At 49.9% G+C, this 26264-nt stretch overlaps 1 protein-coding gene across 1 annotated transcript in view; it reads left to right on the top strand.

The window, feature by feature from the left end:
• The window catches only part of LOC136607491 (uncharacterized), a 67033-nt gene that overhangs the window by 27220 nt on the left and 13549 nt on the right, over window positions 1–26264 (top strand). Inside the window, exons 15-17 of the mRNA XM_066589043.1 lie at window positions 28–159; window positions 22558–22686; window positions 25444–25570. Coding sequence (XP_066445140.1) covers window positions 28–159; window positions 22558–22686; window positions 25444–25570 — 388 coding nt within the window. The remainder of the gene's footprint in view (window positions 1–27; window positions 160–22557; window positions 22687–25443; window positions 25571–26264) is intronic.

Raw genomic sequence — 26264 nt, 5'->3', positions numbered from 1 at the left:
ATCAATTTGGTCTTTGTCCTTCTGCAGCGAGGAGCTTATATGGCCACCTTGAACCTGAAGGACACCTACTTTCACAACCGACTAATTCTCCCAGGAAATACCTGCAAATTGCACCCCAGCGTGGAGCTGTACTCAGCAGGGGCGCCACAAGTCTTTATGGTGCCTGGGTTGAAGCATGAAATGTTGTCCTAATAGTGACTTCCAACATTGTCCCAGTAGTAAAGGTGACCCAACCCATAGTGGACCTCCAGACTTGCTCTGTAGATCCAGTCCTCCGGTTGCCACATACAGTCTGTGACCCTGGCCCTCGCCGCCTGGTATCTGCACTGCGTACAGGAATGCAGACACGGGGGGGGGGGGGGGGGGGGGGAATAATGGGTCACAGACTGATCACAGCATCAGCGAGCGGACCTACAGACTGAGCTAACTGTTCGTTGGATTGCTACTCGGCCGGTTCACAGTTTGCAATTGTTTTTTACTGGTCATTAATATGTCGGAGGTCCTGCCTGCAGGATTGGTTTCTAAAGACTCGTAAACCATCTGCTGCTGCTCTCTCCTTCCTCCATCAGCATGGCAGGATTATAAATGGGAACAAGTCAGATATTTGTCCTGCCGCTACAAGGAGGCTTCCACGGTTGGCTAGAGAGTGCTTTCACACGTACCGGAATATGCTGCTCAGGAATCAGTCCGCACACCCAACACCTGGATTTTTACTTAGACTTGAGGCAGAAATTAGCCATTTGCAAATCTGTGTCAAACTCTGCATGTTAGGCTATCTACACGCAAGGAGCATATCGGGCCGAGAAACTCTGCCCAATATTGCTCTTGCCAACCTACGTTGTTTACATCGATGTGAGGCGGTCTTTCTGTCTTTCAGGCACGTTAAGAGGATTGGCAAGTGTTTCCCATTGTTTTCAATGTGCGACGTGTGATGTGTTTGACTGTCCAATTGAAAACAATGGGCGATGCGTTTCAAGGAATGCAAAAAGGTAGGACATAAAACACCGCTCGGGTATATGACGCTATTAAAAATAATGGGTTTTATATTTGCACAAAATTTGTGAAACCGACCTTAAAAAGCAGATTTTGGTGCAGATCTTTGTGTGGCGTGATAGTCTAATGCATGTGGTGGAATATTCCAGTAACTGTGGAAGTGCCCTTACAGAGAAGTCTCCTAACTCCCGCAAAGGGCGTGATAGTCCCTCGACGGACAAACAACCCTCATCAGAGCTCTGGGCCTCATGTCAGCAACTTCAGATGCAGTTTCTTTGACCCAGGGACACACCTCTACAAGAAGAAGGCTTGTGCATTTGAAACTGCACCCCAACAAGAAGGCTCTCTCAAAGGGTGGAGATGTGGTAGATAGAAAGTCTATGGTCCTGCCTTGATGGAGCTTGCTTTCAACGAATATATCCCAACGGGGTTGGGTAGGGAAAAATCAAGATGGAGAGCCAGAGCGAGACTGTCAGGGATCAAACCTGGGACCTCCTGTGCCCCAAGCAGTGGTTTTCCCTGCTAAGATATTCAGCTTTCTGGACAGCTCCCTTAGCCTGGTTCCTGTATTTCTGATTTAGTTCCCTGGGTTGGCTCCGCCCTGCCCCGAATAGATTTCTTATATAAGCCTGGCCCTTCCACTGCACCATTGTGCATTTATTGTGCCTGTAATCAAGCTTCCTCCCTGCTGACCTGCCTCTTACCATTTGATCATCATCTTGTGTACCAGACCTCAGCCCCCTCCTGACTACTCTGCTCCCTGAACCAACTGTACTGCACCCCCATCTTGTGTACCAGACCTTGGCTATCTCCTGACTCCTCTACTGCTTGAACCCTTTGTAGTGCACTGCCATCTTGTATACCGGACCTTGGCTCCCTCCTGACTACTCTGCTGCCTGACCCTCTGTACTGCACCGCCATCTTGTGTACCAGACCTCGGCTATCTCCTGCCTCCTCTGCACCACACTGCCATCTTGTGTAACAGACCACGGCTCCCTCCTGACTACTCTGCTGCCTGAACCTTCTGTACGGCACCACCATCTTGTGTACCAGACCCTGGCTACTCCTTGACCACGCTACACTCCAGTAGTGGCTACAACACAAGGTTCTAGCCCCAAGCCAGACCTGTGATAGAGACACTTGCACTACACAGCAAACATCATTGACATGCAATCTGTGAGAACTTGCTATTCACACAGCCCTTCCATGTGTATCCGAGGGGAAGGCAGCCAACATGACTTCTGGCCTGGGGGGCAGTAGATCTCCACATCTTCTAAACAAGCTGGGACTGATCTTGCCATGGGCAGAGAACCCCACCCATCTTGCTGCAGGTCACATGCAGAGACCCCTCAATGTTATTGCAGACCGTGTGAGTTGGGGGTCACTGAATCTGGAGATCTTCAAGGAGGGCTGGAGAGTGAAGACAAACTGACAACATCCACCGCTGAGGTAGGGAAATTCAGCTCCCTGTAGCGGAAGGCCAACCCTCGGTGCAGTCAGCATTGTAGCGTTCAGTGTGGTGGAAGGAAGGCAGGAGCGGTGAAGAGGGATGAGTGCAGCAAGGACGGCGTGTACAAGCTGTACTTGTGGAGGCCTGAAACAGCCACGGCCGTGTCCCGGCTGAACGGCAGGAACAACCTCTGCGACTGTTATTTCAACACACGAGTTCAAAAAATGGAAATTTAAAAAACCTTGTCTGAATTTAGACATTTGTGGTTGGTTTTACAAGGGATAGTGAAGCAAAGCGATCCCCATCTATTGTATCCATTGTTTGGTGATCTCACAGGTCAATGAATGACCAAGGTTTTGCTCTTGTATTCCTGCAAACACAACAGATATTAGCATCCCCTCCCCCAAACAAATAGTCTTGGCTTCTGCTCTGCAAAATAAAACCTATCATTAGAAAAGGTACTTGAGTATTTTTGCAGAATCGGCTATCTCAGCCGGCACATCATCATCCTAGAGCTCCAAACATAACCTAACGAGGCAAGCATCACATTAAACCTCAGATGAGAACAGTCCTTGTAATCTCCCCACATTGGAGCATTTGGGGTTCTATCAGGTGGTTCTCTCTCTGATTCTCCCCGGGTCATCTAACCCCTCTTATACATCCTCCACATCTTATCTGTACGGATCCCATCTATCCCCCCCATCTTTCAATAAGACTGGCAACATCTCCTTCCTGCTCACGCCATCTTGAGTCTCCTGAGTTCTTCGATTAGGATTGGGATTTCCATCTTGCTGTGACTCCTCCTCCTTTTCCTGTTTTAACTCTTTCCTCAATGATGTTACCTCTGAATATTAATCATCAAGCCTCGCTGCAGTGGGTTGTTCCGGCGACATGGAAGGACGGACGTCTCTCTTGCCACGTGGAGAGAGAAGTGGAACAAACCCATAGTGAAGATTGGGACTAAAGGCCTGGGAAGATATCCTGGTCTTAAAGTGCTTAGCTTGGATATGGTAGATAGCAGGAGGTGCTGCCACCCAGATTAACCCACCGATGGAGGGAGGGTAGAATATGCTAAAAGAAAAATCTGCTGTGTCAGCACAACTCTCCGGAGGTTCCAATAAAGGTACCAGAACAATTGGATGAAGATCCCACTTCTCGCTTTATTTAGAGTATTGGAATTTATAATCCAGCTGGACTAATAAAATACATATGACTTGAGTCAATGTAATGAATCAGTGGATGGCAACAGTTTGTAGTAATATTAAATGATAAGTATGGGATATGCTTAAGTTACCAACCTTTCTTTCCTGGTGACCTGAGCCTTATCGCCAGTACTCGGCTCCCCATCTCCGGTTTCTCTGGTAGAGTATTGCTAGGGCCCCCATTCTCCTCGGTCTCCCAATTGTCTGACCCCCTCCAGGACGGCTCCTGTTTCCTGCGCTGTCTGGTTCACCAATAAAGCCATGATAACAGACTTGTACGGTGGCGGGGCACATCTAATAACGTTACCCCTCACACCCACCGCTGGCGGGGCACATCTAATAACGTTATTCCTCACACCCACCGGACAGGCATCTGTATCATCTCATCGGCATGTCCCACAACAATAGCTACTTTCATCATCTCTTCTTTAATCCGCTGAATACAATCTCTTACCTTAGACCTCTGTCTATCATTGGCCAATCAGCTGCACTGGGGCATTTCTCATTAACCCCTGGGCTGCTGCAGCTGACACATCTGTTAACCCTCCTTGTTTGGACATTTGGTCCATGACTGAGGGCTTATTCACAGGAGCATACATCAGCCGCCAATATACGCCTCCATCTGATGCATTGGATTCCAGGGTGTGAAACTTCTTCACATCCTGTGCTTCCAAGTTAACCCCTGACGCTCCCTGATCATACAGGCGTACCAGACAAGCTATTAAACTTTCTCCTGACTTCTGCTGAAATCTACTAAAAAGATCCGTTATATCTTGTTCAGAAATATCTTCTATTGCCTTAGTAAACTTGACCATTACCAAGAGTATCTACCTCCTCTCTGCTAATCGCTGGTTTAGCCTCAACAGATAAGGAATCTTCTCTTTTGTTCACCCCAACCCTCATCATCCTCTTCACTACTGCTAGAATCCCAGTTATTTCCAGTGCCATATTCAGTGCGCTCTCTGCATTACACAGCTGCTTCTCTAATTCTTGCACTTGTCACCATTCTCGCTTTCTCTTCTCATTGTATACGATAGGCTGCTAACAACATCCATCCCCGTCTGCACACATTCAGGAAATCCTTTTCTTTCCTTAATGTGACTTTTTGCCAACACGCCACCACATTCTCTGGTTCACCATCCTCCAAACACCTTTCCCATGATTCACTTAAACCCACACGTTGTGACCACTCAGTAGCCAAAGTATTATGGGGAGCCTGCTCCCACCCTGGAATCTCAACAGATTCACTCAAAACATCCTTTTTCTTAAAAATAGACATTTTATGCAATATCACACTATTCTCTGGATTATTAGAGAGAGTTCTTAAAATTCCAGATTATCAGAATTTTGCTAAATATCAACCACTGAACCTTCTGCGGATTCGGTTCACAGCGCCATTTATGCTTTACCAACTTGAAAACAATAAGGTCAGATACGGCTTCAAAGTAGGACAAGCGGGCTGATGGAACACAAGGTATTATTACAAATGAATGAATGATAAAATAAATCCAAGTTATATAAAAATCGGTGATATTGGATATATGTTGTGTAAACAATTCTTAAACATCGGTTACATGAATACTCTCATCACCAAGAGCCTTCGGTATACTTATCTGCTTTGTGCATCAACCGGAGAAGCAACGGCGAAGTCAGAGAACAGGGGGCCTCTTGGGAACCGCACTGTGAGAGGGCGCTCCCCATCCCAGGTCCAGCATGCTTCTGGTTCCCCCAGACCCTCTCCTGTCCTTCTAGTTAGTAGGATTTATGGCTTGAATGTTAGTATCTCACATAGCAATGCATGGAGTTATTTATCCGGAAATGTCACAATCTGAAGTGACCATTCCTCAAATAGAACCAGATCAGACGAACAAGACTGATTCTTAAAACAATGGCAGCACCCAGCTCCAAGCATACATAAAGGCCGCAGTTCAGTCTTAAGACAAAACAAAAAAAAGGTGGTTTGTTCCAGAGTCGCCAGTAGAGCAAAGTGTGATTGTCCTCAGTGAGAGAAGCCAAGTCATCTTGTAGATATGAGACCTATTAATGGCCAACAAACATACATGATGTTACAGCAGCTTTCGGATCACCTATGGATCCTTCCTTATTCTACAATGGAAGTGGCTTGGATGGGACTCATATATAATATACAGATGCAGAGAGGGCGCCCCTCTTGATTGAAATACAAATGTTCACACGCAGACATTTGAGGCTGTTTTGCACTCAAAACTTAAAGCAACAGACAAACTGAGCCGAGACATAAATACTTGATCAGTCCACTGAGCTCAGGAATGTGACATTTTTAGGATGTGTCTTATCTCTCCTTCGACCTGCACATGGAAGGAGATGCAGCACCACCTATTGGATGGCAACATTTTTACGAGTCAAGTTCTGAATTTTATGAAGTTTAAAAAGAAAAAAAAAATGATTGGGAGGAGGACATCCCTCTTGACCTCCTTCAGACCTTTCATATTTTCCTTTTATGTAAGAATCCTGTATTCCCAAATTCGTCTGTGATGCTATGATGTGAAGTTGCCCTTCAGTACGATAACTCTCATCTGCTCTATGATGTGTCCCTGACCACAAAAATGTTTTGCCACAGGTAATTCTATCTTTCCCCCTGTAATTGAGTGGTGATTAGAGATGAGCGAACGTACTCGTCCGAGCTTGATACTCGTTCGAGTATTAGCGTGTTCGAGATGCTCGTTACTCGTGACGAGTCCCACGCGATGTTCGAGTTACTTTCACTTTCATCTCTGAGACGTTAGCGCGCTTTTCTGGCCAATAGAAAGACAGGGAAGGCATTACAACTTCCCCCTGCGACGTTCAAGCCCTATACCACCCGCCCTGCAATGAGTGGCTGGCGAGATCAGGTGTCACCCGAGTATATAAATCGGCCCCTCCCACGGCTCGCCTCAGATTTATTCTGACATAGAGGAGGGAAAGTACTGTTGGTGCTGGAGCTGCTATAGGGAGAGCGTTAGGAGTTATTTTAGGCTTCAAGAACCCCAACGGTCCTTCTTAGGGCCACATCTAACCGTGTGCAGTAGTGTGGAGGCTGCTTTCTGCAGTGTTGCACTTTTTTTTTTTTGGTATATCGGCCGTGCAGAGCATTGCGCCCTGCAGTAATTATACATACTCCAGGGCCAGTAGTGGTGGTGAGGCAGGGACAGAAGACATATTTATTGAATATAGGCAGTGGGCCTTTCCAAAAACATTTGGGGAAAAAAATCTATTTGGGCTGCCTGTGACTGTCCTCAGTGTACTGGGTCTGTGCTGGGTGTAGTTGCCCTCCTAATTCATACGCAGCCAGCTAAGTGTTACAGCAGGCTTGCGCAAAATTATTTCCTGGCTCTGCTGTGCGTTCGGTAAGCGAAGTCAGCCTCCAACCACAGGCCAATAACCGGCACATTTAATTACAGCGTTCTGTTTCTGCACTACTGGTAGTACACCATGCTGAGGGGTAGGGGTAGGCCTAGAGGACGTGGACGCGGGCAAGGACGCGGAGGCCCAAGTCAGGGTGTGGGCACAGGCCGAGCCAGTGCGGTGGCCAGGGGTAGAGGCAGGGCCAGACCGAATAATCCACCAACTCTTTCCCAAAGCGCCCCCTCGCGCCATGCCACCCTGCAGAGGTCAAGGTGCTCTACGGTGTGGCAGTTTTTCACAGAGACGCCTGACGACCGACGAACAGTGGTGTGCAACCTTTGTCGCGCCAAGATCAGCTGGGGAGGCACCACCACCAGCATGCGCAGGCATATGATGGCCAAGCACCCCACAAGGTGGGACGAAGGCCGTTCACCGCCTCCGGTTTGCACCACTGCCTCTCCCCCTGTGCCCCAACCTGCCACTGAGATCCAACCCCCCTCTGAGGACACAGGCACTACCGTCTCCTGGCCTGCACCCACACCCTCACCTCCGCTGTCCTCGGCCCCATCCAGCAATGTCTCTCAGCGCAGCATCCAGACGTCGCTAGCGCCACTGTTTGAGTGCAAGCGCAAGTACGCCGCCACGCACCTGCACGCTCAAGCGTTAAACGTGCACATTGCCAAATTGATCAGCCTGGAGATGCTGCCGTATAGGCTTGTGGAAACGGAGGCTTTCAAAAGCATGATGGCGGCGGCCCCGCGCTACTCGGTTCCCAGTTCCCACTACTTTTCTCGATGTGCCGTCCCAGCCCTGCACGACCACGTCTCCCGCAACATTGTACGCGCCCTCACCAACGCGGTTACTGCCAAGGTCCACTTAACAACGGACACGTGGACAAGCACAAGCGGGCAGGGCCACTATATCTCCCTGACGGCACATTGGGTGAATTTAGTGGAGGCTGGGACAGAGTCAGAGCCTGGGACCGCTCACGTCCTACCCACCCCCAGAATTGCGGGCCCCAGCTTGGTGCTGGTATCTGCGGCGGTGTATGCTTCCTCCACTAAACCACCCTCCTCCTCCTCCAACGCAACCTCTGTCTCGCAATCAAGATGTGTCAGCAGCAGCAGCACGTCGCCAGCAGTCGGTGTCACGCGGCGTGGCAGCACAGCGGTGGGCAAGCGTCAGCAGGCCGTGCTGAAACTACTCAGCTTAGGAGAGAAGAGGCACACAGCCCAAGAACTGCAGGGTCTGACAGAGCAGACCGACCGCTGGCTTGCGCCGCTGAGCCTCCAACCGGGCATGGTCGTGTGTGACAACGGCCGTAACCTGGTGGAGGCTCTGCAGCTCGGCAGCCTCACGCACGTGCCATGCCTGGCCTATGTCTTTAATTTGGTGGTTCAGCGGTTTCTGAAAAGCTACCCACACTTGTCATACCTGCTCGGAATGGTGCGCCGGGTGAGCGCACATTTCCGCAACTCCAAGACGGACGCTGCCACCCTGCGGACCCTGCAACATCGGTTTAATCTGCCAGTGCACCGACTGCTGTGCGACGTGCCCACTCTGTGGAACTCTACGCTCCACATGTTGGCCAGGCTCTATGAGCAGCGTAGAGCTATAGTGGAATACCAACTCCAACATGGGCAGCGCAGTGGGAGTCAGCCTCCTCAATTCTTTACAGAAGAGTGGGCCTGGTTGGCAGACATCTGCCAGGTCCTTGGAAACTTTGAGGAGTCTACCCAGATGGTGAGCGGGGATGCTGCAATCATTAGCGTCACCATTCCTCTGCTATGCCTCTTAAGAAGTTCCCTGCAAAGCATAAAGGCAGACGCTTTGCACTCGGAAACGGAGGCGTGGGAAGACAGTATGTCGCTGGATAGTCAGAGCACCCTCATGTCTATATCTCAGCGCGTTGAGGAGGAGGAGGGGGAGGAGCATGAGGAGGAAGGGGAAGAGACAGCTTGGGCCACTGCTGAGGGTACACATGCTGCTTGCCTGTCATCCTTTCAGCGTGTATGGCCGGAGGAGGAGGAGGAGGATCCTGAAAGTGATCTTCCTAGTGAGGACAGCCATGTGTTGCGTACAGGTACCCTGGCACACATGGCTGACTTCATGTTAGGATGCCTTTCTCGTGACCCTCGCGTTACACGCATTCTGGCCACTACGGATTACTGGGTGTACACACTGCTCGACCCACGGTATAAGGAGAGCCTTTCCACTCTCATTCCTGAAGAGCAAAGGGGTTCGAGAGTGATGCTATACCACAGGACCCTGGCGGACAAGCTGATGGTAAAATTCCCATCTGACAGCGCTAGTGGCAGAAGGCGCAGTTCCGAGGGCCAGGTAGCAGGGGAGGCGCGGAGATCAGGCAGCATGTACAGCACAGGCAGGGGAACACTCTCTAAGGCCTTTGACAGCTTTCTGGCTCCCCAGCAAGACTGTGTCACCGCTCCCCAGTCAAGGCTGAGTCGGCGGGAGCACTGTAAAAGGATGGTGAGGGAGTACGTAGCCGATCGCACGACCGTCCTCGGTGACGCCTCTGCCCCCTACAACTACTGGGTGTCGAAGCTGGACACGTGGCCTGAACTCGCGCTGTATGCCCTGGAGGTGCTTGCTTGTCCTGCGGCTAGCGTCTTGTCAGAGAGGGTGTTTAGTGCGGCTGGGGGAATCATCACAGATAAGCGTACCCACCTGTCAACCGACAGTGCCGACAGGCTTACACTCATCAAGATGAACAAAGCCTGGATTTCCCCAGACTTCTCTTCTCCACCAGCGGACAGCAGCGATACCTAAGCAATACGTAGGCTGCACCCGCGGATGGAAGCATTGTTCTCTATCACCATCAAAAACGGGGACATTTTTGCTTCATCAATCTGTGTATAATATTCCTCCTCCTCCTCCTGCTCCTCCTCCTGAAACCTCACGTAATCACGCCGAACGGGCAATTTTTCTTAGGCCCACAAGGCTCAGTCTTTTATACGTTTCAATGCTCATTAAAGCGTTGAAACTTGCACCTGAACCAATTTTTATTTTAACTGGGCTGCCTCCAGGCCTAGTTACCAATTAAGCCACGTTAACCAAAGCGATTAATGGGTTTCACCTGCCCTCTTGGTTGGGCATGGGCAATTTTTCTGAGGTACATTAGTACTGTTGGTACACCAATTTTTTGGGGCCCGCGCCTACAGTGTAATCCAATTAATTTTTAGCCCACCTGCATTACAGCTGACGTTACATCAGCTGTGTTGGGCACTGCAATGGGATATATTTATGTACCGCCGGTGGGTTCCAGGGAGCCACCCATGCTGTCGGTCCACAGGGAGTTGTAACTGCATGTGTCCACTTCTAAAGAACCCCAGTCTGACTGGGGCATGCAGTGTGGGCCGAAGCCCACCTGCATTAAGCACGACATTACCTCAGCTGTGATGGGCAATGCAATGGGATATATTAATGTACAGCCGGTGGGTTCCAGGGAGCCACCCATGCTGTGGGTGCACACGGAATTCCCATTGCGGAGTTGTACCTGCATGCGGTCTGACTGGGGCATGCAGACACCTTGACAGAATGAATAGTGTGTGGCACATAGGTTCCCCATTGCTATGCCCACGTGTGTAGCTCTTGATGGCGGTGGCACAGGATTATATTTCTCATTGCTTCTGTACAGCATTGTGGGCTATCGCCCCGCCCCTTTTAAAGAGGGTCGCTGCCTAGCCGTGCCAACCCTCTGCAGTGTGTGCCTGCGGTTCCTCCTCATGGCAGACGCACTTATAAATAGACATGAGTGTGGCGTGGCATGAGGGCAGCTGAAGGCTGCGCAGGGACACTTTGGTGTGTGCTGTGGACACAGGGTCGTGGGGGGGGGGGGGGTTGGGCAGCATGTAACACAGGAGAAGTGGCAGCGGAGTGTCATGCAGGCAGTGATTGTGCTTTGTTGGAGGTAGTGTGGTGCTTAGCTAAGGTATGCATTGCTAATGAGGGCTTTTCAGAAGTAAAAGTTGTTGGGGGGGGGGGGGCACTCTTGCCGCTATTGTGGCTTAATAGTGGGACCTGGGAACTTGAGATGCAGCCCAACATGTAGCCCCTCGCCTGCCCTATCCGTTGCTGTGTCGTTCCCATCACTTTCTTGAATTGCCCAGATTTTCACAAATGAAAACCTTAGCGAGCATCGGCGATATACAAAAATGCTCGGGTCGCCCATTGACTTCAATGGGGTTCGTTACTCGAAACGAACCCTCGAGCATCGCGGAAATGCCGTCTCAAGTAACGAGCACCCGAGCATTTTGGTGCTCGCTCATCTCTAGTAGTATAAGATCTCATCCTCACTCTCAGTTTTTGTCCGGTTTCCCCAAAATAAAGGCCCCCCCTAGGACATTTACTGCACCGGATCAAGTACACAACATTAGACATGGAACATGTGAATGTCCCCGGGATCTTATAGCCCTGCTGTGTGTTGGGGATCTGTAGCCTGTCGGCGGTCCGTACGTCAGCAGGTGTTACAGCTCCTTACATTACAGGGATCTTATAGTCCTACTGTGTGTTGGGGTTATGTATCCGGTCCGTGGTCCGAACATGTCAGCAGGTCTTACAGCTCCTTACATTACAGGGATCTTATAGTCCTGTGTGTTGGGGTTATGTATCCTGTCTGCGGTCCGTACATGTCAGCAGGTCTTACAGCTCCTTGCATTACAGGGATCCTATAGTCCTGCTGTGTGTTGCGGATCTGTATCCTGTCTGCGGTCCGTACATGTCAGCAGGTCTTACAGCTCCTTACATTACAGGGATGTTATAGTCCTGCTGTGTATTGGGGATCTGTATCCTGTCCGCGGTCCGTACATGTCAGCAGGTCTTACAGCTCCTTACATTACAGGGATCTTATAGTCCTGCTGTGTATTGGGGATCCGTATCCTGTCCGCGGTCCGTACATGTCAGCAGGTCTTACAGCTCCTTACATTCAGGGATCTTATAGTCCTGCTGTGTGTTGGGGATCCATATCCTGTCTGCGGTCCGTACATGTCAGCAGGTCTTACAGCTCCTTACATTACAGGGATCTTATAGTCCTGCTGTGTGTTGGGGTTATGTATCCTGTCTGCGGTCCGTACATGTCAGCAGGTCTTACAGCTCCTTACATTACAGGGATCTTATAGTCCTGCTGTGTGTTGGGGATCTGTATCCTGTCTGCGGTCTGTACATGTCAGCAGGTCTTACAGCTCCTTACATTACAGGGATCTTATAGTCCTGCTGTGTGTTGGAGATATGTATCCTGTCCGCGGTCCGTACATGTCAGCAGGTGTTACAGCTCCTTACATTACAGGGATCTTATAGTCCTGCTGTGTGTTGCGGTTATGTATCCTGTCTGCGGTCCGTACATGTCAGCAGGTCTTACAGCTCCTTACATTACAGGGATCTTATACTCCTGCTGTGTGTTGGGGATCTGTATCCTGTCTGCGGTCCGTACATGTCAGCAGGTCTTACAGCTCCTTACATTACAGGGATCTTATAGTCCTGCTGTGTGTTGGGGTTATGTATTCTGTCTGCGGTCCGTACATGTCAGCATGTCTTACAGCTCCTTACATTACAGGGATCTTATACTCCTGCTGTGTGTTGGGGATCTGTATCCTGTCTGCGGTCCGTACATGTCAGCAGGTCTTACAGCTCCTTACATTACAGGGATCTTATAGTCCTGCTGTGTGTTGGGGTTATGTATCCTGTCGGTGGTCTGTACATGTCAGCAGGTCTTACAGCTCCTTACATTACAGGGATCTTATACTCCTGCTGTGTGTTGGGGATCTGTATCCTGTCTGCGGTCCGTAGATGTCAGCAGGTCTTACAGCTCCTTACATTACAGGGATCTTATAGTCCTGCTGTGTGTTGCGGATCTGTATCCTGTCCGCGGTCCGTACATGTCAGCAGGTCTTACAGCTCCTCACATTACAGGGATCTTATAGTCCAGCTGTGTGTTGGGGTTATGTATTCTGTCTGCGGTCCGTACATGTCAGCAGGACTTACAGCTCCTCACATTACAGGGATCTTATAGTCCTGCTGTGTGTTGGGGTTATGTATCCTGTCGGCGGTCCGCACATGTCAGCAGGTCTTACAGCTCCTTACATTACAGGGATCTTATAGTCCTGCTGTGTGTTGGGGTTATGTATCCTGTCGGCGGTCCGCACATGTCAGCAGGTCTTACAGCTCCTTACATTACAGGGATCTTATAGTCCTGCTGTGTGTTGGGGTTATGTATCCTGTCCGCCGTCCGTACATGTCAGCAGGTCTTACAGCTCCTTACATTACAGGGATCTTATAGTCCTGCTGTGTGTTGGGGTTATGTATCCTGTCGGCGGTCCGTACATGTCAGCAGGTCTTACAGCTCCTTATATTACAGGGATCTTATAGTCCTGCTGTGTGTTGCGGTTATGTATCCTGTCCGCGGTCCGTACATGTCAGCAGGTCTTACAGCTCCTTACATTACAGGGATCTTATAGTCCTGCTGTGTGTTGCGGTTATGTATCCTGTCCGCGGTCCGTACATGTCAGCAGGTCTTACAGCTCCTTACCTTACAGGGATCTTATAGCCCTGCTGTGTGTTGGAGTTATGTATCCTGTCTGCGGTCCGTACATGTCAGCAGGTGTTACAGCTCCTTACATTACAGGGATCTTATAGTCCTGCTGTGTGTTGGGGTTATGTATCCAGTCAGCGGTCCGTGCATGTCAGCAGGTTTTACAGCTCCTTACATTACAGGGATCTTATAGTCCTGCTGTGTGTATATATGTATCCTGTCCGCGGTCCGTACATGTCAGCAGGTCTTACAGCTCCTTACATTACAGGGATCTTATAGTCCTGCTGTGTGTTGGGGTTATGTATCCTGTCTGCGGTCCGTACATGTCAGCAGGTCTTACAGCTCCTTACATTAGAGGGATCTTATAGTCCTGCTGTGTATTGGGGATCTGTATCCTGTCTGCGGTCCGTACATGTCAGCAGGTCTTACACCTCCTTACATTACAGGGATCCTATAGTCCTGCTGTGTGTTGGGGTTATGTATCCTGTCCGCGGTCCGTACATGTCAGCAGGTCTTACAGCTCCTTACATTACAGGGATCTTATAGTCCTGCTGTGTGTTGGGGTTATGCATTCTGTCTGCGGTCCGTACATGTCAGCAGGTCTTACAGCTCCTTACATTACAGGGATCTTATAGTCCTGCTGTGTGTTGGGGTTATGTATCCTGTCTGCGGTCTGTACATGTCAGCAGGTCTTACAGCTCCTTACATTACAGGGTTCTTATAGTCCTGCTGTGTGTTGGGGTTATGTATCCTGTCTGCGGTCCGTACATGTCAGCAGGTCTTACAGTTCCTTACATTACAGGGATCTTATAGTCCTGCTGTGTGTTGGGGTTATGTATCCTGTCCGCGGTCCGTACATGTCAGCAGGTCTTACAGCTCCTTACATTACAGGGATCTTATAGTCCTGCTGTGTGTTGGGGTTATGTATCCTGTCTGCGGTCCGTACATGTCAGCAGGTCTTACAGCTCCTTACATTACAGGAATCTTATAGTCCTGCTGTGTGTTGGGGATCTGTATCCTGTCCGCGGTCCGTACATGTCAGCAGGTCTTACAGCTCCTTACATTACAGGGATCTTATAGTCCTGCTGTGTGTTGGGGATCTGTATCCTGTCTGCGGTCTGTACATATCAGCAGGTCTTACAGCTCCTTACATTACAGGGATCTTATAGTCCTGCTGTGTGTTGGGGATCTGTATCCTGTCTGCGGTCTGTACATATCAGCAGGTCTTACAGCTCCTTACATTACAGGGATCTTATAGTCCTGCTGTGTGTTGGGGTTATGTATCCTGTCCGCGGTCCGTACATGTGAGCAGGTCTTACAGCTCCTTACATTACAGGGATCTTATAGTCCTGCTGTGTGTTGGGGTTATGTATCCTGTCTGCGGTCCGTACATGTCAGCAGGTCTTACAACTCCTTACATTACAGGGATCTTATACTCCTGCTGTGTTTTGGGGTTATGTATCCTGTCTGCGGTCCGTACATGTCAGCAGGTTTTACTGCTCCTTACATTACAGGGATCTTATAGTCCTGCTATGTGTTGGGGTTATGTATCTTGTCCGCGGTCCGTACATGTCAGCAGGTCTTACAGCTCCTTACCTTACAGGGAACTTATAGCCCTGCTGTGTGTTGGAGTTATGTATCCTGTCTGCGGTCCGTACATGTCAGCAGGTGTTACAGCTCCTTACATTACAGGGATCTTATAGTCCTGCTGTGTGTTGGGGTTATGTATCCTGTCCGGGGTCCTTACATGTCAGCAGGTCTTACAGCTCCTTATATTACAGGGATCTTATAGTCCTGCTGTGTGTTGGGGTTATGTATCCTGTCGGCGGTCCGTACATGTCAGCAGGTCTTACAGCTCATTATATTACAGGGATCTTATAGTCCTGCTGTGTGTTGGGGTTATGTATCCAGTCAGCAGTCCGTGCATGTCAGCAGGTTTTACAGCTGCTTACATTACAGGGATCTTATAGTCCTGCTGTGTGTATATATGTATCCTGTCCGCGGTCCGTACATGTCAGCAGGTCTTACAGCTCCTTACATTACAGGGATCTTATAGTCCTGCTGTGTGTTGGGGTTTTGTATCCTGTCTGCGGTCCGTACATGTCAGCAGGTCTTACAGCTCCTTACATTAGAGGGATCTTATAGTCCTGCTGTGTATTGGGGATCTGTATCCTGTCTGCGGTCCGTACATGTCAGCAGGTCTTACACCTCCTTACATTACAGGGATCCTATAGTCCTGCTGTGTGTTGCGGATCTGTATCCTGTCCGCGGTCCGTACATGTCAGCAGGTCTTACAGCTCCTTACATTACAGGGATCTTATAGTCCTGCTGTGTGTTGGGGTTATGTATCCTGTCTGCAGTCCGTACATGTCAGCAGGTCTTACAGCTCCTTACATTACAGGGATCTTATAGTCCTGCTGTGTGTTGGGGTTATGTATCCTGTCTGCGGTCCGTACATGTCAGCAGGTCTTATAGCTCCTTACATTACAGGAATCTTATAGTCCTGCTGTGTGTTGGGGTTATGTATCCTGTCTGCGGTCTGTACATGTCAGCAGGTCTTACAGCTCCTTACATTACAGGGTTCTTATAGTCCTGCTGTGTGTTGGGGTTATGTATCCTGTCTGCGGTCCGTACATGTCAGCAGGTCTTACAGCTCCTTACATTACAGGGATCTTATAGTCCTGCTGTGTGTTGGGGTTATGCATTCTGTCTGCGGTCCGTACATGTCAGCAGGTCTTACAGCTCCTTACATTACAGGGATCTTATACTCCTGCTGTGTGTTGGGGTTATGTATCCTGTCTGCGGTCCGTACATGTCAGCAGGTCTTACAGCTCCTTACATTACAGGGATCTTATAGTCCTGCTGTGTGTTGGGGTTATGTATCCTGTCTGCGGTCCATACATGTCAGCAGGTCTTACAGCTCCTTACATTACAGGGATCTTATAGTCCTGCTGTGTGTTGGGGATCTGTATCCTGTCTGCGGTCCGTACATGTCAGCAGGTCTTACAGCTCCTTACATTACAGGGATCTTATAGTCCTGCTGTGTGTTGGGGTTATGTGTCCTGTCGGTGGTCCATACATGTCAGCAGGTCTTACAGCTCCTTACATTACAGGGATCTTATACTCCTGCTGTGTGTTGGGGATCTGTATCCTGTCTGCGGTCCGTACATGTCAGCAGGTCTTACAGCTCCTTACATTACAGGGATCTTATAGTCTTACTGTGTGTTGGGGTTATGTATCCGGTCCGCGATCCATACATGTCAGCAGGTCTTACAGCTCCTACCATTACAGGGATCTTATAGTCCTGTGTGTTGGGGTTATGTATCCTGTCTGCGGTCCGTACATGTCAGCAGGTGTTACAGCTCCTAACATTACAGGGATCTTATAGCCCTGCTGTGTGTTGGGGTTATGTATCCTGTCTGCGGTCCGTACATGTCAGCAGGTCTTACAGCTCCTTACATTACAGGGATCTTATAGTCCTGCTGTGTGTTGGGGTTATGTATCCTGTCGGCGGTCCGTACATGTCAGCAGGTCTTACAGCTCCTTACATTACAGGGATCTCATAGTCCTGCTGTGTGTTGGGGTTATGTATCCGGTCTGCGATCCGTACATGTCAGCAGGTCTTACAGCTCCTAACATTACAGGGATCTTATAGTCCTGTGTGTTGGGGTTATGTATCCTGTCTGCGGTCCATACATGTCAGCAGGTCTTACACCTCCTTACATTACAGGGATCCTATAGTCCTGCTGTGTGTTGCGGATCTGTATCCTGTCCGTGGTCCGTACATGTCAGCAGGTCTTACAGCTCCTCACATTACAGGGATCTTATAGTCCTGCTGTGTGTTGGGGTTATGTATCCTGTCTGCGGTCCGTACATGTCAGCAGGTCTTACAGCTCCTTACATTACAGGGTTCTTACCGTTCTGCTGTGTATTGGGGTTATGTATCCTGTCCGTGGTCTGTACATGTCAGCAGGTCTTACAGCTCCTTATATTACAGGGATCTTATAGTCCTGCTGTGTGTTGGGGTTATGTATCCTGTCTGCGGTCCGTACATGTCAGCAGGTCTTACAGCTCCTTACATTACAGGGTTCTTATAGTCCTGCTGTGTATTGGGGTTATGTATCCTGTCTGCAGTCCGTACATGTCAGCAGTTCTTACAGCTCCTTACATTACAGGGATCTTATAGTCCTGCTGTGTGTTGGGGTTATGTATCCTGTCGGCGGTCCGTACATGTCAGCAGGTCTTACAGCTCCTTACATTACAGGGATCTTATAGTCCTGCTGTGTGTTGGGGTTATGTATCTTGTCGGCGGTCCGCACATGTCAGCAGGTCTTACAGCTCCTTACATTACAGGGATCTTATAGTCCTGCTGTGTGTTGGGGTTATGTATCCTGTCGACGGTCCGTACATGTCAGCATGTCTTACAGCTCCTTACATTACAGGGATCTTATAGTCCTGCTGTGTGTTGGGGTTATGTATCCTGTCGACGGTCCGTGCATGTCAGCAGGTCTTACAGCTCCTTACATTACAGGGATCTTATAGTCCTGCTGTGTGTTGGGGTTATGTATCCTGTCTGCGGTCCGTACATGTCAGCAGGTCTTACTGCTCCTTACATTACAGGGATTTTATAGTCCTGCTATGTGTTGGGGTTATGTATCCTGTCCGCGGTCCGTACATGTCAGCAGGTCTTACAGCTCCTTACCTTACAGGGATCTTATAGCCCTGCTGTGTGTTGGAGCTATGTATCCTGTCTGCGGTCCGTACATGTCAGCAGGTCTTACAGCTCCTTACATTACAGGGATCTTATAGTCCTGCTGTGTGTTGGGGTTATGTATCCTGTCCGCGGTCCGTACATGTCAGCAGGTCTTACAGCTCCTTACATTACAGGGTTCTTATAGTCCTGCTGTGTGTTGGGGTTATGTATCCTGTCGGCGGTCCATACATGTCAGCAGGTCTTACAGCTCCTTACATTGCAGGGATCTTATAGTCCTGCTGTGTGTATATATGTATCCTGTCCGCGGTCCGTACATGTCAGCAGGTCTTACAGCTCCTTACATTACAGGGATCTTATAGTCCTGCTGTGTGTTGGGGTTATGTATCCTGTCTGCGGTCCGTACATGTCAGCAGGTCTTACTGCTCCTTACATTACAGGGATCTTATAGTCCTGCTATGTGTTGGGGTTATGTATCTTGTCCGCGGTCCGTACATGTCAGCAGGTCTTACAGCTCCTACCATTACAGGGATCTTAGAGTCCTGCTGTGTGTTAAGGATCTGTATCCTGTCTGCGGTCCGTACATGTCAGCAGGTCTTACAGCTCCTTACATTCAGGCATCTTATAGTCCTGCTGTGTGTTAGGGATCTGTATCCTGTCTGCGGTCCGTACATGTCAGCAGGTCTTACAGCTCCTTACATTACAGGGATCCTATAGTCCTGCTGTGTGTTGGGGGTCCATATCCTGTCTGCGGTCCGTACATGTCAGCAGGTCTTACAGCTCCTTACATTACAGGGATCTTATAGTCCTGCTGTGTGTTGGGGATCTGCATCCTGTCCGCGGTCCGTACATGTCAGCAGGTCTTACAGCTCCTTACATTACAGGGATCTTATAGTCCTGCTGTGTGTTGGGGATCTGTATCCTGTCCGCGGTCCGTACATGTCAGCAGGTCTTACAGCTCCTTACATTACAGGGATCTTATAGTTCTGCTGTGTGTTGGGGATCTGTATCCTGTCCGCGGTCCGTACATGTCAGCAGGTCTTACAGCTCCTTACATTACAGGGATCCTATAGTCCTGCTGTGTGTTGGGGGTCCATATCCTGTCTGCGGTCCGTACATGTCAGCAGGTCTTACAGCTCCTTACATTACAGGGATCTTATAGTCCTGCTGTGTGTTGGGGATCTGCATCCTGTCCGCGGTCCGTACATGTCAGCAGGTCTTACAGCTCCTTACATTACAGGGATCTTATAGTCCTGCTGTGTGTTGGGGTTATGTATCCTGTCCACGGTCCGTACAGGTCAGCAGGTCTTACATCCCCTTACTTTACAGGGATCTTATAGTCCTGCTGTGTGTTGGGGTTATGTATCCTGTCTGCGGTCCGTACATGTCAGGAGGTCTTACAGCCCCTTACATTACAGGGATCTTATAGTCCTGCTGTGTGTTGGGGTTATGTATCCTGTCTGCGGTCCGTACATGTCAGCAGGTCCTACAGCTCCTTACATTACAGGGATCTTATAGTCCTGCTGTGTGTTGGGGTGATTCCTGGGTATTCTGGTGATTCCTGGGTATTCTGGTGGCTCTGGTGATTCCTGGGTATCCTGGTGACTCTGGTGATTCCTGGGTATCCTGGTGACTCTGGTGATTCCTGGGTATCCTGGTGACTCTGGTGATTCCTGGGTATCCTGGTGACTCTGGTGATTCCTGGGTATCCTGGTGACTCTGGTGATTCCTGGGTATCCTGGTGACTCTGGTGATTCCTGGGTATCCTGGTGACTCTGGTGATTCCTGGGTATCCTGGTGACTCTGGTGATTCCTGGGTATCCTGGTGACTCTGGTGATTCCTGGGTATTCTGGTAGCTCTGGTGATTCCTGGGTATCCTGGTAGCTCTGGTGATTCCTGGGTATCCTGGTGGCTCTGGTGATTCCTGGGTATCCTGGTGGCTCTGGTGATTCCTGGGTATCCTGGTGGCTCTGGTGATTCCTGGGTATCCTGGTGGCTCTGGTGATTCCAGGGTATCCTGGTGGCTCTGGTGATTCCAGGGTATCCTGGTGGCTCTGGTGATTTGGTCGTCAACTGAGGTGGGATGGTAGCTGTGGTTTAAAAATGTATTTTTGAGATTGTGTAAATGTTCCTCTCTGTCGGTTGCGTTGGAGCAGATCTGGTTGTATCTGATGGCCTGGCTTTAGACGATGGACTTGTTGATGTGTTTAGGATGGGAACTGTCCCATCTGAGGTATGTGGGCCGATCAATCAGTTTTCGGTATAGGGATGTCTGTATTAAATTGTTCAAAATCTTTATGCTGGTGTCCAAAAAGTTGATTTGGTATACGAGTAGCTTAATGTCAGGTTTATGGTGGGGTCGAATGCATTGAATCTCTCATGGAATTTTATTAGTTCTTGTTCGGTATTGGTCCAGAAAATTATGATGTCATCAATGTAGTGGAAAACTGTCACATTCCTGAGCTCAGTGGGCTGATCAAGTATTTGTGTCTCGGCTCAGTTTGTCTGTTGCTTTAAGTTTTGAGTGCAAAACCGTCTCAGATTTCTGTGTGCGAACATTTGTATTTCAATAAGGAGGGGCGCCCTCTCTGCATTTGTGTATTATATATGAGCCCCATCCCAACGGAGGGCTACAAATAGCCAATTATATTTGTACCATAACGGACTACTGGGGCAACGGGACAACTACCCAATCAACCTCCGGAGACTCCCAGAAGGAGCGCACTGCTCGAGCAACTGGGACAACTCCCCCAATCCTCCAGAGCGAGCGAACTGCAGGGGCAACGGAGACAACATCCCCAATCATCCACAGGAGAATCCCAGAGCAAGCGGACTACTGGGGCAACAGGGACAACTCCCCCAATCACTCTCCGGAGACTTTCAGAGCGAGTGGACAGCTGGGGCAACAGGGAGAACTCTTTAATCCTCCAGAGCAAGCAGACTGCTATGGCAACAGTGACGACTCCTCCAATCACCCTCCAGAGACTTCCAGCGTGAGTGGACTACTGCAGCAACAAGGTCAACTCCCCCAATCACCCTCCGGAGACTCCCAGAGCGAGCGGACTACTGGGACAACTCCCCCATTCCTCCAGAGCGAGCGAACTGCAGGGGCAACAGAGACAACATCCCCAATCATCCTCAGGAGAATCCCAGAGCGAGCGGACTACTGGGGCAACAGAGACAACGCCTCCAATCCTCCCAGGACCTGAGAGGTGTTATTCGGGCTCCGTCGCTGTGATCTTTCTTCTGTATTCGTCTTTCTGGGCCCTCTTGAAGACGCGGCGGGGGGAGGGGGAAATCTTGGATTGGCCGGCGTGCTCTCTCGCTGGTATAATCTGTGAATGGAAGCGTCCGCTGCGGTCTGTGCTGCCCCCCGGTGGTAGACGCGCTGTGGCAGGCCGTAGCCTCGCAGAAACCTCATCTGTGGGAGCCGACCGTGGGGATCGCTGAGAACACTGATCCCCGCTGTTAACCCCTTATATGCAGCGGGCAATCTTCACAGCGGGCGGGCGCTGTGCCTCGTCCTGTGACCACTGTGGTGAGCAATAATGCACTGCAGTACAGAAGTGCTGCGGTGTACCACCACAATGTTACTTTCTCCCGTGTATCGCCGCCGCCGCGACACGATCTGCTTTGACCCTTTTATAAACTGTAAATAAGGCTTACTTTGGGGGAAGCGGGGTGTCAGAGCGATCAGCGCAGTGCAGGTTCAAGTCCCCGATGGGCAGAAAGCACGCAAAGACGACTGCGGAAAAAAACAAACATTTTTAGAAGCAGCGAGGCGTTTGGGGCCGCCACCACCACCACCATCGCCGCCGCCGCCACCACACAACCACCACCACCGCTGCCATCACCACTGCCACCACCGCCGCCATCACCACCACCACCGCACACTGCCTCCACCACCGCCTCCATCACCACCATCGCCACCGCCACCACCACTGCCGCCGCATGCTGAGAGCAGAAAAGAGGAGCCAAAAGGCTTTTTAAAATTACTTTTGCCTCCCGAAAAAAGTATCCACAGGTCACATGATCATCGACGTCACCGCAGACCGCGGAGAGGAAATACGGGGACCGCAGCATTACGGAATACTCCACGGATCTGCGGCCCCTGTAACCTGGCACAACATGGCGGCACCAGTCCGTGGCTGCAGGGGTTATTAACAGTGAGGGGAGGAGCCTGAACTAATAGCGTCACTTACTCCCTGCGCCGAGGTGACGTCACGACAAACAGCGGGCACCGAATCAGTGACGTCATCAGCGCCGTCAGTCATCGCCCCCTGGCGGCAGGAGAAAGAAGCGCGGACTGACCAATCAGCGCGACGCGCCTGTGACGTCAGCATTACTCCGGCAGCGCAGCGACACCCACTGGCCACGGCCGGCACGGCAGGGCGCGGAGCGGCGGGGATGAGGGGAGAGGTGAGTGCGGGGGCCACAAGAGTCCGGGGATCTACCTGCGCGGGAGATGGTGCGCTCCGCCCCCCGCAGCGATACTAATGGTCCCGTCCAGGCCGCTTCCGGCCGCAAGGCATTACTGGGAAACACAAGCGCCCCATAACTCCGCTGGGTCCCGGCACCCCGAATTATAGGACAGAACCCCGGAGTGTGTGACAGTGACTGCCAGCTGCTGCCTGCCCCCCAAATACTGGGAGACCCCCTTATCTGTTATGGAGCCCCCCAGATACTGATAGAGACCCCCCAAGTAGGGATAGAGACCCCCTTATCTGTTATACTGACCCCCAGATGCTGATAGAGACCCCCAAGTAGGGATAGAGACCCTCTTATCTGTTATACTGACCCCTAGATAGTGATAAAGACCCCCCCCAGATATTGATAGAGACCCCTTACATGTATTATATAATCGCTCACTGACCCCCAGATACTGATAGAGACCCCCAAGTAGGGATAGAGACCCCCTTACCCATCATACTGACCCCTAGATAGTGATAGAGACCCCATATAGTGATAGAGACCCCCGAGTAGGGATAGAGACCCCCTTATCTGTTATACTGACCCCCAGATATTGATAGAGACCCCCTACATGTATCATATAATCACTCACTGACCCCCAGATACTAATAGAGACCCCCAAATAGGGATAGAGACCCCCCACATGTATCATATAATCACTCACCTACCCCCAGATACTGATAGAGACCCCCAAATAGGGATATAGACCCCCTATATGTATTATATAATCACTCACTGACCCCCAGATACTGATAGAGACCCCATATAGTGTTAGAGACCCCCTACATGTATCATATAATCACTCGCTGACCCCCAGATACTGATAGAGACCCCCAAATAGGGATATAGACCCCCTATATGTATTATATAATCACTCACTGACCCCCAGATACTGATAGAGACCCCATATAGTGTTAGAGACCCCCTACATGTATCATATAATCACTCGCTGACCCCCAGATACTGATAGAGACCCCCAAGTAGGAATAGAGACCTCCTTACCCATCATACTGACCCCTAGATAGTGATGAAGACCCCCCTCCCAAGTAGAGAGACCCCCTTATCTGTTATGCCCGGATAGTTATAAAGACCCCCATATCGTGAGAGACCCCTCAAGTAGGGATAGAGACCCCCCTATAATCACTCGCTGACCCCCAGATAGTGATGAAGACCCCCATGCAGTGAGAGACCCCTCAAGTAGGGATAGAGACCCTCTTATCTGTTATACTGACTCCCAAATAGTCTTGAAAAGCCCCAGATAGTGAAAGACCCCCCTATAATCACTCGCTGACCCCCAGATAGTGATGAGGACCCCCAAGTAGAGGTAGAGATCCCCTATAATCACTCACTGACCTCCATTGACTGACAAAGACCCCCATAGAGAGGAATAGAGACCCCCTACGTGTATTATATAATCATTCACTGACCCCCCCCCATATAGTGATGAAGACCGCCAAGTTGGGGTAGAGACCCCCTATAATCACCCACTTACCCCAATACAGTGATGAAGACCGCCAAGTTGGGTTAGAGACCCCCTATAATAACTCGCTGACCCCCCATATAGAGATGAAGACCGCCAAGTTGGGATAGAGACCCCCTATAATCACTCGCTGACCCCCCATATAGTGATGAAGACTGCCTATAAGTATTATATAATAACTCACTGACCCCCTCATTTGTGATGAAGACCCCCATATGTATTATATAATCACTCACTGCTCCCCATACACTGATGAAGACCCCCAGATAGTGATAGAGACCCTCTTTAAGTGTTATATAATCACAGACTCCCTCACTTAGTGATATAGAACCCCTCATATGTATTATACTAGCTGATATACCCGGCTTCGCCCGCGTTAATTTGGTACTGGTGTTTATCTGGTGTTCACACGGAAAATCTTATGAAGTCGTGGTTTCTTTAGAGATACTGAGGAAAAACATATGTTCACCATTTTGCATAGTTCTCTGCGTTACCCAGGAAACCCCACGGGGAGGTAACCATGCGATGTTTCAGTTATATAAAATGACATCAGGAAGTGAGAGAATTAGATTCCATACGTAAAATTTGGACGCTAATTCTTTTGCGCATAGAATTGAATAATGGAGTTGGGACCCATTAGCTTTTCCTATTTATGTCATAATCAATACTTGTGCCAAATTTTAAGTTTCTATGACATTGGGAAGTGAGAGAATTAGATTCCGTACGTTAAATTTCGACGCTAATTCTTTTGCGCTAGAATTGAATAATCGAGTTGGGGCCCATTAGCTTTTCCTATTTTGGAGATAATCTATGCTTGTGCCAAAATTCACGTTTCTACGACATCGGGAAGTTGGAGAACTTTTGGCGAGTGAGTGAGTGAGTGAGTGAGTGAGTCAGTCAGTCAGTCAGTCAGTCAGTGAGTCAGTGAGTCAGTGAGTGAGTCAGTCAGTCAATCAGTGAGGGCTTTCGTCTTTATATATATATATATATATATATATATATATAGATAATAACTCACTGACCCCCTTATATAGTGATGAAGACCCCCATATCTATAACAGCCCCAAAATAATGACCCCCATGTAGTGATAAAGACCTCCAAATATATTGTACTGACCTCCCAGATCCGTTAGGCTGCCTGTAACCGCATACCGACCCCCAGTAGTGACCGAGACCCCTTATATATTATACTGGCTGCCCCCCTCGCTGACCTCTGTCTCTCGCAGGGCGCGGTGACCTTTGATGACGTTGCAGTTCGTTTCTCGGAGGAGGAGTGGCGAAGGCTCCAGGCGCCGCAGAAGGACCTGTACAGAGAGGTGATGACCGACAATTACCTCAACCTGACCTCACTGGGTAAGGCGGAGCTGTGATGTCATATTGGGATTGATACAGCTGTGATGTCATACATTGGGGTGTAGTGATGTCAAACTACAGCGGCAGAGCTCTATCAGTATAATGATGTCATAGTATGTTAGGCCCGTCCAACCAAATCAGCCTGTTACCCCCCAATGTTGATCCAGAAGAAGGCAAGGACCCCAATGAGGTAGAAGACAAATTATTTTCTGACTCTGATTTGGCAATCGGCATAATCCCGGATCACCGACCCTTCTGAGTAATCAGTGATGTAACATGTAATATTGTAGCACTCAAGAAACACGTCCAAGGGGCGTGGCCTAGCGGAGCACCGAGATGGCGGTGTAATCCTGGAGCATCCTGAAAGCTACTACGGAGCTCCACAGCGGGGGGATACCATACCTCCATTGAGACTCCACAGCTGCTGCTCATGCCTCGCCTGGAGGAGTTCTCAGCCCACGGCACTACACGTGCTCCGGCCTCTGTCTGCCCGGCTCCATCATCCTCACTGCAGGGAGAAGAAGGCGTCTCTGCAGAGAAGCCAAGGAGCGCTGAGACAGGCTGCTGGTAAGGAGACTCCTTCTGAGTCCCCCAGACCACACTGCCCCTGCAGGCGGCTCCCTTCATAGCAGGCAATGAAGATCAGGATCAATTGTCCCAGCCTCCACAATTACCTGAGGCCATCTCAGCAACC

The sequence above is a fragment of the Eleutherodactylus coqui genome, chromosome 1 (assembly GCF_035609145.1).
Source record: "Eleutherodactylus coqui strain aEleCoq1 chromosome 1, aEleCoq1.hap1, whole genome shotgun sequence".
Classification (NCBI taxonomy): domain Eukaryota; kingdom Metazoa; phylum Chordata; class Amphibia; order Anura; family Eleutherodactylidae; genus Eleutherodactylus; species Eleutherodactylus coqui.
This window is presented reverse-complemented; position numbering and strand designations above follow the sequence as displayed.